Source organism: Uranotaenia lowii, chromosome 3 (genome assembly GCF_029784155.1).
Source record: "Uranotaenia lowii strain MFRU-FL chromosome 3, ASM2978415v1, whole genome shotgun sequence".
Taxonomy (NCBI): Eukaryota; Metazoa; Arthropoda; class Insecta; order Diptera; family Culicidae; genus Uranotaenia; species Uranotaenia lowii.
In genome coordinates, this window is record NC_073693.1 from 64856314 (window position 1) to 64872043 (window position 15730).

General features: G+C 39.5%; 2 protein-coding genes across 2 annotated transcripts in view; one reads left to right on the top strand and one right to left on the bottom strand.

Annotated features, from left to right (window-relative positions):
- Positions 1-15730, top strand: part of LOC129751575 (BTB/POZ domain-containing protein 2) — a 90626-nt gene that overhangs the window by 56247 nt on the left and 18649 nt on the right. The window contains exon 2 of the mRNA XM_055747165.1: positions 14150-14916. Coding sequence (XP_055603140.1) covers positions 14603-14916 — 314 coding nt within the window. The 5' untranslated portion in view covers positions 14150-14602. The remainder of the gene's footprint in view (positions 1-14149; positions 14917-15730) is intronic.
- Positions 178-3654, bottom strand: LOC129752256 (uncharacterized). Its single transcript, XM_055748041.1, has one exon. It carries the CDS (start codon positions 3652-3654, stop codon positions 178-180), a length of 3477 nt encoding a protein of 1158 aa, XP_055604016.1.

A 15730-nucleotide genomic window follows, 5' to 3' on the forward strand; every position in this document is an offset into this window, starting at 1 on the left:
CAATCTGCGACTACTGGTTCTGGGAGGTCCGCAATATACAGGCGGAGACGACGACAAGTGGTTCTGGGAAGCAAAAGGGAACCAAGTAGACCAACAAACAACCTTTAAAAATATTGGAACCGCAATCACCTGATCCATGAAATTTCGTACAGGAGCTGTCTTAGAGTGCAGCTCTACTCATTGGTTGTTCCCAGGGATTGCAGCTTTTTGGTTCTCCAACGGGTTGCCCACGTTCATCAGCTGGATCATCTTCGGTCTGCTTCGGAAACACGTGTGGCATTCATGGAATGTGCGGCGCACTAGGTTGCGTCCACCAATGATCCAATATTTTTGACGGATCGTGGCGAGCATTAGTTGTGGGCCGGCGTGAAGTAAATTCCCATGATAATACTTCGCCAACAGATTTAATAGCGGGAGTTTCACGAGCAGAACAATTCTAATAATTCCATTTGAATTCAGTTTGATGCGGGTGTGCTTCAACTGCGATGAAGATGGAAGGCGACTGGTCGATGCAAGGGTGACTAACTTCTCAGGAAAATCCTGTTTCTGGGCAAGACGACACAGAACGAAGGCTGCTTCTTTCAGATCGGCGGTGGTTAGCATCATGAATGGGTCCTTTTCCGACTTCCGTGCAGCAGCTTTCAACAAGCGGAAGTACCGCATGCAGCAACTTCCATGGGACTTCTCCGACGCTTCCGAGATGAAATGCAATTGGTAAAAAGTGGCATTGGCGGAAGACACGTAGCGAGGAACTTGGATCGTAACGGTTGTATCTTGCGTGCTGTGAAAATCCTTCCAATCAGCTTGGTACGACTCTGGTAGTGGGAATAGGATACGAAAACGGTGCAACGTTGTTGCCCAAACAAGTCCGAACGTGGAGACAGCCTGATCGTCCTGCAGGCTGTGGATTGCGGATACAGCTAAATCTTCTGGAGGAATACCACGAAGCGCTTCAGGAGCATTGGATGCCCTTTTCTTGAGTGGTAAACCGGCAAAAACAACTAGAGCAGATGCCTTTCGGCGGAGTTGAACGGCAGAATCGACATCTTCGGCACCAGTCAAACAGACGTCGACGTAGAAGTCACTCTTGAAAACTGGGGTGGCAACAGGAAAACGACTGACTTCATCCTCAGCGAGGCGTTTTAAGGTGCGGGTGGCCAAAAATGGCGAGTCGTCCAGGTGCAGTTGTATTTGGCGGTACATCTTTTCAATGTCGGCTACGAGTGCGATTGGGTGGGTTCGGAAGCGCATAATGATCGACAGTAGATCGTCCTGGATAGTAGGTCCAACCAACTGCATATCGTTGATGGAGTAACCGGTTGATGTCTTGCACGAAGCGTCAAAAACAACACGGACCTTGGTGCTTGACTCCTTGAAGACTGGATGATGTGGTAGATAGCAGTGGGGGACAGAGTCGTCTACTGGATCAGTCAACTCGATCATGAGGCCCAAACGTTCGTAGTCGGCCATGAAACAAACGTAGGCTTCTCGAGGGGCAGGATCTCGCTTAAGTCTCCTCTCTAGACCTTGGAAGCGGCGCTCGGCGATGGATCTGGATTCACCAACACGTACCAGGGGATCACTAGTGAGTGGCAATCTAACAACGAAACGACCGGACGAATCGCGAGTGGTGGTAGCACTGAACACTTCTTCACACTTTGTTTCTTCAGCTGACAGAGCTTGAGACGGCAACAGAGATTCGAGTTCCCAGGACCTTTCGATGGATTGTTCTAGGTCTCGATCGATGGTCGTACGATGACATAACCGGGGAGTTTCGGAGGAATTTATTGGAACCGATCCGGATACAGCCCATCCAAACACAGTCTCAACTAGAGTCGGCATTTCAATGCCGAGGGAAATCTTGCTGCCGCTGTGAAGTTCGTGGTACACTTCTCCGCCCACAATGAGGTCAATGTCCGCAGGAATGAAGAAGTATGGATCAGCCAGGTTGACATCGGGTATTTTCCAAGCAGCAACATCAATGTCCACAGTCGGTAGGCAGACTGTTGGCCTTTTCAGGATCAAGAAATCTAGCTCCGTTGCATACTTGGATACAGTTGAACGAATCTTCGCTGTCAACTGGCGCTTGATCTGCTTGGATGACTCACCAATCCCTGAAACGGCAATGTCAACGGTAGAACGGCGGAGATCGAGGGTGTTGGCCAACTTCTTCGTCATGAAGCTGCACATACTAGCGGAATCAAGTAGCGCTCGCACCGGAATTTCCTTCCCCGTACTGTCAACCACCAAAAGCATCACTGTTTCTAGCAAAACTGTACTGTTTGATGCCTGAACAGTCATACAGACTTGTTGGCTCGAAGTTGATGGTTGCGGATCTGCATCTGGAGGAGCGGTACTCCACTGCGGAGCAGGGAGTGGCGGATTCGATAAAGGCGACGTTGGTTTCGGTAGTGAATTGAAGGTGGTGGTCTTGATTGCATCATGAAGGAGAGAATGATGCTTCCCATTACAGAAACGACAAGTGTGTCTGGAGGAACAGCTTCGAGCTAAATGGCCGGAATTGAAACAATTCCAGCACAATCGATGAGATGTAACAACTTGACGACGGTTATTAGGTGAGAAACTGGAGAATTTCCTACAGCGAAACAGGTGGTGTCGTTCGGAACATACTACGCACACGGGTAAATCGGGGTTTGGATCAGACGCAACCGGATTGGCCAGTAATCGGAACGCCTTCTTCGGTTGGGATCCCGTCATCCTAGCTGGAATCGTTTGCAGATTGCGCTGCTCCTCTGAGACGATCGTTTTCAGCATCATCGCTCGAGAATACAGGAAATCGATCAGCTCTTGATAGGTGATGTCTCTAACGTCGCTCGTTTTCTCCTCCCAGGCTCGAAGAGTTGTAGGATCCAGTTTGTAGCACAGTAGATTCACTAGCGGAGTATCCCAGTAACCTACCGGCTCACCCAGTTTAGCCATGGCCTTCACATGGCGGTCAAAATCATCTGTCAACGTATGAAGATCCTTTGAAGACTCTTTCCTTAAAGGTTGAATGTCGTACATTGCCCTGAAGAGCTGTCGTTTCAAGTACCGCTGGTTATCATACCGCTTCATTAACGCTTCCCAAGTGATAAGATAATTGGCAGCCTCAACGTTTACGGACTCGAAAGGTTTCTTGGCTTCGCCTTCCAAACTCTGAAGCAGGTACTGAAGCTTTGCAACCGCTGGAACATCTGGATTCAAGTGTACCATGGACTTGAACGTGTCTCGGAACGACAACCATCGCGAAAAATCACCATCGAACCTCGGCAAATCTATTTTGGGCAGGCGTAGGTGAAACATAGCTGTGCTGGTTGCTGCGGTCGGCTCTGCTGATGTAGAACTGTTCAACCTTTCCGGGATGTTGTTCAACAGGAATGCTTTCACCTCACAAAACCTTTCTTCGATGGTTGATCTCTCAGCCAAACGCATTTCAAGCCGATCTGGTCCATCCCACTTCTCGATGACGGTTTGCGTTTTCTGGAACTGGTCGTAGATCCGATCAACTAAATCTTGTCGAACTTGAAGGCGCCCTGTGTCTCGATCAACGTTGAATTCCTTTGTAAACCTCTCAACATCCGATAGATTTGTCAGGATGGCCTTGCGACGAATGATAGCATCCTCCACTCTTTCGTCTGACTTGGTTTTCGGCATATTGAAAAACACTGACACTTGCTACCACCACTGTACGATAACGAAAACACAGCACAAAAAACGAAAACGAAATCCTTCCCGAACCGATGTACTGGTTTTTAACACGACGGCGGAAGTGTAAACCAATCGTACGATTAAATCCTTCCCGTCGCGGATTTACACTTCTACACGACGAAGAATGATACAAATCGTACGATATAATCCTTCCCGTCGCGGTGTATCAAACTTAAAACGAAACGAAACCGAGAATTGTGTGTTAAAATCGACGAAAAAATCCTTCCCGACGCGACACACAATTCTTTCGCGAAGACTGCCACCCACTCACACCCAATCGCATATAATTTCAATCAATATTGCCAATATTTGCCTCAGGTACAAAAGGACTGAATTCGCCAATAAAAATTCAAAGTCCGAATTTCAATCAACAAAAAACATCAAATCCAAGTTTTCCAATTTTTGCTGACCGGTGTAGAGCATAAACATAACAGCCGATCACAATTAACAGCTGCTGATGGATTTGTGTAAACGGCTTGGCTTGGTTCCTTTGTGCGCTTTTTCGGCTCGTCGAACAATGTACAGCAGTACAAAAGGCAAGCAAAATGGCCCAATTTGATGCAGCCAGCGCGTCGAGTAAATAAAATGGTGTACTCACCGCTACCTTCCGTGTGGGGAATTCCTCCGATCCGGCTCGAAGGACCAATGTTGAGGATTCAGGGGGTAGCTTACCGGGTTCTGTGATCGGAGGGTTTACTTTCCGTTGCTTCGCCAACGGTACGGGAAAGTAGCACCAAAGAACGCAAAATTCTTCACCGCTGGTGGGTCGTTTTGTTCGCTGCTGGTTCGGTGCTATTTCACTGCTGCTTGGCCGGGAGGTCCGAATTGGTTGCACCTTTTCAGTCCGCAAAGAACACACAGCACAAATCTTTCTAGTGCGGGTTTTCGGATGCGAATTAGAGCGCAATTCAATACAACCGGTTTACACAAAATGAAACAACACTTTATTCTGCTATCACTCGACCGACAAAACAAATAAGTACGGACTAGATGTTGCCGCCACGAGAATTTATTTCAACTGATCTTATGCTGACTTGTTGTTGTTGCATCAGCTGGTTGGTGAGTTACCGCGTCAAAACAATTCATGCGGTAACTCACTGCTATGCTATTTCTCGTATTAGGGTTGTTCACTTTTTTACAATTTGACAATTACAGAAATATTTAAATAAATTTTACATATAACAAAAAACTAAATTTAGGTTTGGTAACAAACAATACGCACTCAGATTCCTGCCGTGGAACCACCCCCAGGAGCTCACTGACTACAGCGAACGTTGCAGACTGCTTGGTCTAGACACTCTTTTGGAGAGAAGAGCCACAGCACGAGCTTTACTTGTAAACAAGATCTTCACAAGCACTATCGACTGCCCGGAATTACTCAGCTCCTTTCATATCAACGTTCCAGACAAGAACATTAAGGCAACGAGATTTTCTTTGAATCGACTCCCGACGAACTAACTAGGCAACTTGGATTGCGATTTCGGTTGCTGAGACTTGTTTATGTTTACATTTGATGAGATGCTCGTGTCAAGTCTCCCGACAAGTATGGGAGACCTTCAGCAACCAAGATGTAAACAAAAACAAGTCTCAGCAACCGAAATTGCAGTTCATGTTGCCGAGTGTGGACTAGGCTTAAGAATTCGAGTTTCTTCTTGTTATGATCGAAATTAGTTGCTCAAGACATTGAATGGTAAAATTTTGGCGATTGCTGATATTTTTATATAAAAAAAAAGGAAAATTTGAATTTATGCGGAATTCAGGCCTATATTTTTTAGTGGCGGCCCTCCCGTTTTTTATACACTTTGGGCAAGCACCAATTTTTAGAAAAACATGTATGTGAATATCAGTCACTTACATATACGGGTACCTCGTTCAAAAAAAGGAAATCCGATCTGCTTTTTCCTGCTTCCCTTATTACATCAACCTACACAAGTAACAATTTAAGTTTAAAAAGAAACTGGAGGGGCTATTCAAAACTTCGTTATAAAACAACGTTCAGCTATATAAACCCCATTAACCTTCCCGCGCCGCTCGGGTCAATATGACCCGAAGCGTACATTCAATTCATCATAACTCGTGACAAAAAAATCGGAAAAATCTGAAATTTGGAACAATTATGCAGAGCCGCCGAATACACTATTTATAGTACCAGATAAGTTCCGGTGACCACCGGAAATGGCCCCATGAAAAAAACCGATAATATGCCGTTCGGGTCATATTGACCCGAGCTCTTGCGCTCGTTCCCCTGGCCACAAATAATAACCGATTTTGATGATATTATATTCGTTGTTTAGTTAATTTTATCTAGTTTCTCAACGTTATGAAATTAAGTCAATATGTTTAAGGAAATTACCGGTAGTCCATTCCGAATGAAAAAAGTCCAAAAAAAGAGCTCTTTTTGAAATGCTTATAACTTCTGAACGATTTATTGTTTTGAACTAACTTAACGATTTTCGAAATTTTTAAGAATTTACCTTTCTACAAATGTACAAATATGTGGGGGTCCAGTGGAAGGTTTGGCCGCTATCCCGGAACTTCCGGTAGAAAAAATTCATACTTCAAAAAAGACACCCAATTTTGGCTTTGCATCGCTGTATCTCGCTGACCAATGGACCGATTCTCAAAATTCAAATTTTAGTTTTTTTTCGTCAACTCTATTATTATTTTCATAGAACATACTTGGTTCCTTAAAAATCTCAGTTCATCAGTATATCGTAATGAATCTCACATCTTTTTTGCCATTTTTCAAACTTCTCCTCGAGTTGGTAGGCTTACGGGATTTTGTTAGCTTGATTTCTCTAAAATTTGAACTCAAATTGGCCTTTTTTTATATACCTAGAGATTCATTAGAGTCTCCTCTTTCGATGGACATACTTTTTGTGTAGTGTTTCGAAAATTTGTAACAACGTTTTTCGAATTTACTGAAAGCTGTCAGATTTCAATCAGTTTGGCCGACATTTTCAGCAGGTTGGTGTACAAATCTCGCACCCCTCACGTAGCCGCGGGAGAAACAAATTTCTTAGCTCTCTTTTTGTCGCTCACCAAATCTACCACCCCACCCAGCAGCAGGAGGAACTGCCGTCTCGCCGCATGGCTTTGGTAATTAATTGTGCTGATGCTGATAACGTAATAAATGTTTTATTTTTGTAGGTATTGTTTGAATCCTTTTTGATATTTTTTATTACATAGGTACCTATATTTTATGGATGGTGTTATACATTAATCCATTTTATTCAAGCACAATCTTCTGCAACTGTGAAATTTATTATTTTTATAACATTTTTTTCTGTTTTTATTATAGTCGTTTTGTCATTCGCGACTTATATCAACGATACAGTTGGCAGACACTCATGGAAAAACTTATCCGGTACAACTGTGCTCGAACTCACGGATTTCTGATTTCAATTTTCAGCTTAAGATTTCAGATTCAGATTTAAAATTCAGATTTCACATCCAGATTTCAGATTCAGATTTCAGATCCCAATTTCAGATTCAGATTTCAGATCCTAATTTCTGATTCAGATTTCTGATTTCAGATTCAGATTTCAGATTTAGATTTCAGATTCAGATTTCAGATTCAGATTTCAGATTCAGATTTCAGATTTCAGATTCAGATTTCAGATTCAGATTTCAGGTTCAGATTTCAGATTCAGATTTCAGATTCAGATTTCAGATTCAGATTTCAGATTCAGATTTCAGATTTAGATTTCAGATTCAGATTTCAGATTCAGATTTCAGATTTCAGATTCAGATTTCAGATTCAGATTTCAGATTCAGATTTCAGATTCAGATTTCAGATTCAGATTTCAGATTTAGATTTCAGATTCAGATTTCAGACTCAGATTTCAGATTCAGATTTCAGATTCAGATTTCAGATTCAGATTTCAGATTCTGATTTCAGATGCAGATTTCTGATTATGGTTTCTGATTAAGGTTTAATTTAGAATTTAGAATTCGTAGTTTAGTATTTTGAAGTTTGAGTTACAATTTAAGAATTCAGAAATGAGATTTTTAAATAATAAATTAAGAATTGAAAACTTAGAGTTTAGAATTTTCATTTGAAAAATTTATAATTTTTATAAAAATTATCAAAACTCGTAGAAATTTCGTTTTTTTCATCATAATTCTTTGTTCTAAACGCTTAATTCCTCAATTTAATTATGATATTAAAAAATTTCAATTATAAATTCAAAATTTTACATTTTAAAATTTCAATTCTAAATTCTTTATTCAAGATTCTGAATTCTTAATTTCAATATAGTTTGATTAAGATTTCAGATTCTGAATTCTGGAATTCGGAATGCTGAATTCTGCATTTTGATTTCTGATGCAGAATTCAGAAACATATGAATGTAAAATCTAATACGGAATTTTCAGTTCTGAATACTTTCTTCTTAACCAAGAATTATGTATTCTGAACTTTGAATTGTGAATTCTGAGTTCTAAATTTGAATTCTGAATATAAGTTTCCCCTAATTAATTCTATTTTTAATGATATGGATTTTCAATACTTTAGATAAAGATTTGATCAAGACCGGAAAAAATCATGGATTCAAAGGGATGAATAGTGTACTTTATAGATTTTTGGCGGCAGAGCATAATCTCAGGACATCGAAGATATCATCTTCCCTTATTTTCAAGTTTCACTTGTATTTTAGATATAAAGTGAAAGAAATAATACTTTTTAAAAATATTCGGATAAGACAAGTAGGTGATACAACTGAAAGAAAGATTGAAGCACTTCATTGGTTATGATAAATATTTATTAGCAAATCAATGACGATCCTACAATATAACATTCATTACGTAGGTATCGGCATGAGCAACATCAATCAAAATTCAATCTACAAGCCACGCGGCACGGCGATTCCTCCTGTTTGCTGCTGGGAGGTAAGTTTGGTGAGAGACAGGAGAGCTAAAGGATTTCGTTTCTCTTGAGACTACGCGAAGGGGTGCTAAAATAGTACGCCAACCGTCTGAAAATGTGTGCTGGACTGGTTGAAATCTGACAAGTTTCAGTGTATTGGAAAAACGTTGTTACAAATTTTTGGAAAACTTCACAAAAAGTATACCAATCGAAAGGGCAGATTTCAATGAATCTCTGGGTATATAAAAAGTGGACAGTTTTAGTGAAAATTTCCGAGAAATCACCATGACAAAACCCCGAGAACCCATCAACCAAAGCGAGAGTTGAAAAATGTCAGAAAAGTTGTTAGTTTCATTCAGATATATTGAAAAACTGATGTTTTTTAGAAACAAAGTATATTCTATGAAAATAACAATAGCGTTGACGGAAAAAAACTAAAATTTGAATTTTGAGAATCGGTCCATTGGTCAGCAAGATACAGCGATGCAAAGCCAAAATTGGGTGTCTTTTTTGAAGTATGAATTTTTTCTACCGGAAGTTCCGGGATAGCGGCCAAACCTTCCACTGGACCCCCACATATTTGTACATTTGTAGAAAGGTAAATTCTTAAAAATTTCGAAAATCGTTAAGTTAGTTCAAAACAATAAATCGTTCAGAAGTTATAAGCATTTCAAAAAGAGCTCTTTTTTTGGACTTTTTTCATTCGGAATGGACTACCGGTAATTTCCTAAAACATATTGACTTAATTGTATAACGTTGAGAAACTAGATAAAATTACCTAAACAACGAATATAATATCATCAAAATCGGTTATTATTTGTGGCCAGGGGAGCGATAACAAACTGCAGGTCAAATAGACCCGAATTTTTTTTTACAGATATTTTGCGAACGGCATGGGAAGGTTAAAACATCTATACACCTATAAGTATAAAAGACCTAACTACAGGAAGTTCTGTAGTGCCCATTAGACTGAGTCGATTTGGGGTCATTTTGGAATTTCTCAAACCCTGGGGCCTAAAAAGCTTTGTATTGGTCTAAAACTCATCCATGATTTTTTGCAAAATTTTTAAGTAACGTTTACATGAGTAAATTTGAACTTTCAGGTTTGTATGGGAAAATTGAATATTTTGTACTGAAAAATCAACATCCTTTTTGTTTCGTAAGTGGAACCGAGCCAGCTTATGCCAATGTATAAACTTCCTAAAGGAAATTTTCCGCTGAACAACTTTGTTGAAGACCGTAACTTCGTATCTTATTACGAAAAAAAAAGTTATTAGCTGTTTAACAGGGGTATGTCTTTTCGCACTGATAAACAATAAATTTAATTGACATCCCTGCAGAGTGCCTAGCGAGGTATAGAGTATTTCCTGAGACAGATTGTGGTAGGGTAACTTTTTGTTTTTGTTATGAAAAATGTAAACACCAACTGGTCGCCATTTTGATCTTTGACGATAAGCACTGTTCATTGCTTTCTTTTAAAAACTGTTTTAATTAAAATCATTAACATACCTTCATATCTCAACTTGTTATGAATTTACAATTAATTAAATAAAGAGTTTATATTCTCCTCACCAAGGTGCGCTTGCAAAACCACTACAATTGTATTGCAAATTTTATTTCGTTACTATATGGTAATTGAACATGCTTAATGTTGTTGTTATGCTTACCCTACCACGATATGCCGAGAAAATGTAAACATGAGAAATCAGCTGTTCGTTTGACAAGTGGGGAAATGCCTTATTGCGTGAATACTTTCCATGGAACACCTCACTAGGCTCAAGCAGTGATGTCAATTGAATTTATTGTTAATCAATGCGAAAAGACATACCCCTGTTAAACAGCTAATAACTTTTTTTTTCGTAATAAGATACGAAGTTACGGTCTTCAACAAAGTTGTTCAGCGGAAAATTTCCTTTAGGAAGTTTATAAATTGGCATAAGCTGGCTCGGTTCCACTTACGAAACAAAAGTGATGTTGATTTTTCAGTACAAAATATTCAATTTTCCCATACAAACCCAAAAGTTCAAATTTGCTCATGTAAACATTACTTAAAAATTTTGCAAAAAATCATGGATGAGTTTTGGACCAATACGAAGCTTTTTAGACCCCAGGGTTTGAGAAATTCCAAAATGACCCCAAATCGACTCAGTCTACACAGAAAAAATTATTTACTGTAAAATTACGGCAAGTATCCTGTAACAAAAAGGAGCAGGACATTTACCGTAATTTTACAGGTCGGAAAAAAATCACGTGACATTTACTTTTCAGTGAACAATATTTTTACAGGTTTCTTTGAAATTACAGGCCTGAAATTTCAAACCGTGCTTCATGCTTACTTTGAATTTATAGGTTAAATTTATTGATGAAATAAATGGCGAATGACACTGATTTCAACTGAAACGCAACCATATTCCAATTCTATGATAGATTATTTTATTATCAATATTTCAGATCCCTTCGCAACATTACTTATCATGAATTTTCAACTTAATCGGCAACAAGCGATTGGAAATGGACTATTAATTTTTCCTCATTTTATCAGGGGTTTTAAGCTTCGGTAGTTATTAATTTCGAAATAAAAAAAACTGAAATACTGTCAATAGTGAAATAGACAGCCTACATCTCTGAATGTTGGCAGACTGGCATTGTTGGTGTACAAGTTGCTGGATTCAGCAGCAAAACGCCACAGCTCGACTCCTCCTTTGAAATTACCAGTTGTCATTCCTCGTCATCGGTTTTATGGCAACTAGAAGGGGTAAAAGAAGATATTATCATTTTGGATTCTTATTGAGCAATCAAATTCAGTACCTTGTTTTTCGTAGTTACGCCAACCGTTTTGCTACAGGTGTGGTGCCGTTTATACGGTGCACGATCCCGAGCATCAATGGAAAACTTCTTAATCTCATGGTTCGAGATTTATCATTTTCGAACCAATGATCCGTAAAATGTTCCATACAGGAATCATGCGCAGATTGCGCATTTACAAGATCTAGTGGTACATCTGATCACACTTTTTTGGTTGATACAACCTAAAAAAACAACATAGCTGTTTAATAATTATTCCAATAAGTAAATTAATCGATATGCTTTACCTGAAACAATCGCTTCGATTTACTTCCAGCAGCCAAAATTAATCCCGGTGTTTAATAGACAGGATATATTGGTTCAAATAAAACCTTTATGTGATACCGTCACTATGAAGATGGATCGATTGTCAGCATTTTCAAATGATGGCTAAGCGTCAGATACAGCAGGTGGGGTGTTATATGTTGCTCATGTTGTTACAGTCGTTTTTTAAACAATGTTGGATCACAGGGCAACCGATGCAATCGGAGCAATATTGTTCTGACCCACGTGTGCCAGCCAATGTCTCGTAGATGTGCGGTACTTGAAAAACGGAAAAATCATTACCTGGTCCGACCGTAGCTGCTGCCTGTGATCGAAAGAAGGGATTATATTTCTGGAGTAAAAATAAAATATTTAAAGAAAACTCACCCCCATGCATTTTAGATAATGTCAGCTTCACCTGGTTGACGATCATCAGAACATGTTGCTGGTGCTCCTCAGAAAGTAATAGGTCGTCTGGGTAATGATTTTTTTTTTGCTGTTCCGAGATTCCGGTCTGTGGGGAGAATTTAAATACAAATTGAGTAACTAACTTGGCTTGGATTTGTCAAATATTGACAGAATATTCTCTTCTACTAAATTTGTGTAGACTTACCGTCATCCCCCGGTCGGTAGTGCAACAAGCGCAATGTCTACGTGTTGCTAAACCATGCCAATGAATAAAACTCGCTGATGGTACAAACTCGAAAAGTTCCCGTAGCAGAATCTGGAAGATCATGTTTTTTTTCGCTTGATGCAGGCCCCGATTCCAATAGATGCATGTTCCCGATGCTCTCCAGCTCAGGCCACAACCACGGAACTGTTACTAGCGGTCGACAGCTGGTGAACTCGTACAGGCCATTGTTTTAACAGGATCAAAACAGATTTTGCTGCTTGCGAAAAAGTATCCGACGTACTTTTTGATTCGCACCTTACTTTTTGCCGCTGCTGCAGATACTTTGTTGTCCTCCGAAACGCGACCGACAAGAAAAAAACGGGTAAATCCGGTAAATAATCTCTTTTCCTGCGGAGTTGCATCGGCACAAAACAATAAATAACCAAATCAAAACAAAAAAATGCACGACTCGCTCTTTTTGACGTTTTCTTTTTGATGGGCTGGGCTGCCAGGAACACATTAATTTCCTACTTGCAATTTGAAAATTATTGGACGGTACGTAATTTTTCATCACGTAATTTTTTGTCCGCCTGTAAAACTACGACGAATGTCGTGCTCTTTTTTGTTACAGGGCATTGGCTGAAATATCAAATGATATCCGGTTAAATTGCGTGTAAATTAATTTAAAATTAATTGTTTCTTTGATTACAGGTTGTTTTATTTTAAAGGCAATCGATTTCAGTGACACGTAATAGTCATTATTTTTTTCTGTGTAGTGCACATCCTATATAACCATATGGACTCAAAAGGGTTTTGTTCAAGGCTTGTTCTAGATAATCAGTTCGATTTGCACTGAACAAAAAATCGTGAATTTTTTTTTCCGAAAAAGGGTTTTGAAATGGCATTTTTTTGAATAAAATAATCTTAATCATAAGAATGTTTTTTTTTTTCGATCAAGACCCAAAAATAAGGCATTATAATTATTTGAAATATCACAATCGTTTTTTTTTCGGATTCTTAATGGATAAAGTTGTTGCGCTTTCAATTTTGTCGATTATTTTTTCAAAAACTGATAAAGAAACCGCGGCCTCGTAATTTTCCGAAATAAAAGATTTCATGAATTTTTTTTTTAAATAAAATTTAACTCTAATTCATTTCAGCCAGCTCTCTAATTCTAGTTCGCTTTGTCAATTTTCGATAATGTATTCAATTTTCATAGCTTTTCTGGTTCCAATTTATGATAAATAAACCTATTTATTATAATATTCAAGGCGGAATAATTGTTAATTTTCATTATTGCAGTGCAGTGCAGTGCGGTGTATTGAAAACATGAAGTACAATAAATTCCCGAAGCCGTTGATTTATGTTGTTCAGAACCTCATGAAACTTCAATTTTCTGCTTGTGATTGAAGATTGAGACCTTCCAATTCTGTGACTAACATTTTTGATTAACTTTTACTTTAAATCCACTTGAAAAAACCATGAATCATTTTACCTTTTTGTAAATTGCCAACATCAACCAGCAAACAAAAACTATCCAATCAGCTGATTGGACATTTGAATCGAAACATCTAATTAGCTAATTTAATAAGAATCTTATACCGGCCAACGAAGCGCGTCAAAAATAATCAAGCGGCGGATGAAATTCGCAAAAAGCGCTCGATAAATCGCGAAATCCTGTTATCATCAGCAACCAAAGCGCGAAAGGGCTAATCGACAAAAAATAGCTTTATCAAAAACCGAAACGTGCCTGTTGTTCTCCGGGGACCCATCGTTGTTGCTATTAAATGCCAATAGATATGTAGACTATGTTGTATACGCTAACGCAGCCATCCTGTTGTTTTCTTTCACAGATTTTCCAACTCGCTGAGCATCATCATATCAGATAAACAAGCACGAAGTGCCGAGGCGCCCAACGATTTGGAAGGAACTCATCGGAACTGCTCGTTTAGTCCAGTCCAGTCGACGTTCGGTCGCTGCCACGTTTGGACACAACCAAGAAGAGCCGCCTCTTGTAATCTTATTCGGAACAGTATCGATTCCCCGGTGATAACGCGAACGAAAAACGCGAAATCCAACAGTCGAAGCGCGTTGTCGTCGTCGTCGTAGGTGCAGGTGCACGAGGACGGTCTGCGCATGAGGAGGAAGGCGGCAGGCAGGCGTCTATCGTGCGGCGGTGATTAATAGTGCTTAGAAGCACATACGGTTGTTCGGGCTTTCAGTTTTCAGTCGTGTTCCGGCATTTCGAACGGAAGCTATCAGGACAGGACTACATCAACAATAACGACGACAACAGCTGGTGCGTCATGGTGCGACCGTTTAATACCTCCCCGGAAAATGGAGGAGACCACGCTGCCGCTGCACAGCCGAGACCGACGGCGCCTCCTCTGGTGCAGATCAATCAGGAGGGGGACGGTGATTTCACAAATCCGGATATGTATGTAGACTTTCTGATCCTCGGGAACAAGGAAAACTACAGCGTCCGGGCCGAGAAGAAACCGATTCTCGATTCCAATACTCAGCTGGCACACATGATCAGTGGATCGTCTGCGACGAGCGTCGTCGATGGAAAATACGTGGTGCGTGATGTCGATAAGGATAATTTCGAGATTTTTGTCCGGTAAGTTTGTGCAATAAGCAAGTAAAAAAAATCCCAGTAAATTTTTTGGTATGTTTTGAAACGATACTTGTAATATTTCACAACCTATCTTAAAAAAGCATTCAACGTTAATCTGTGAATAGTACCAAATTTTCAAGTAGGTACGAAGTAAGTTAATATGTTCGGTATTTTTTAATGACTGCGTGACGTTTATACAAAGTGGTAATATATAGTTAACGTAACAAAAAAAGTTTCCGAGCAATCTTAATTTTTACCGAAGAACCGGCAATTTCACCGAACAAATTGTTAAACTTCGGCTAATAAATGGTTGGTAAAACAATTTGCAGACTCGTAGTTTCCCGGTTATTGTGGATAATCATGATTGATCTGAGACTGTACGTGAAAAATACAACACGTTTTTTATGTCAATATATGTAGAAGGTTTTTAAAATTATGAGTGAAAATTGTTGGAATTCAACCAAAAGAAGAGGTTGCAGAATTGCCGATTGGAGCACACTCTATGCCAGAAATGTGATAAAAAGTACCCTGCACCAAAGATGAAAGCATTGGCATAGAGGCCAACCCAAGTAACACAGATTATGCCAACTAGCATTAGGAAGTTTTATCATGGTTTAATTATGGCATTTTTTTGTGCAGCTCGTTTTATGGCGGTTTTATTATGGTCATGCAGAATGCTTATAATTTTTTTACGACCATATGTTTTCAGATGGTTTTGAAAACGCTAATAAAACTTTTATTAAACATGCTGTTTTAGTTATTTTGAAAGAGTTGTGAATGCTTTTTTTAAACTATAATAAAACACGAACCTAGAATT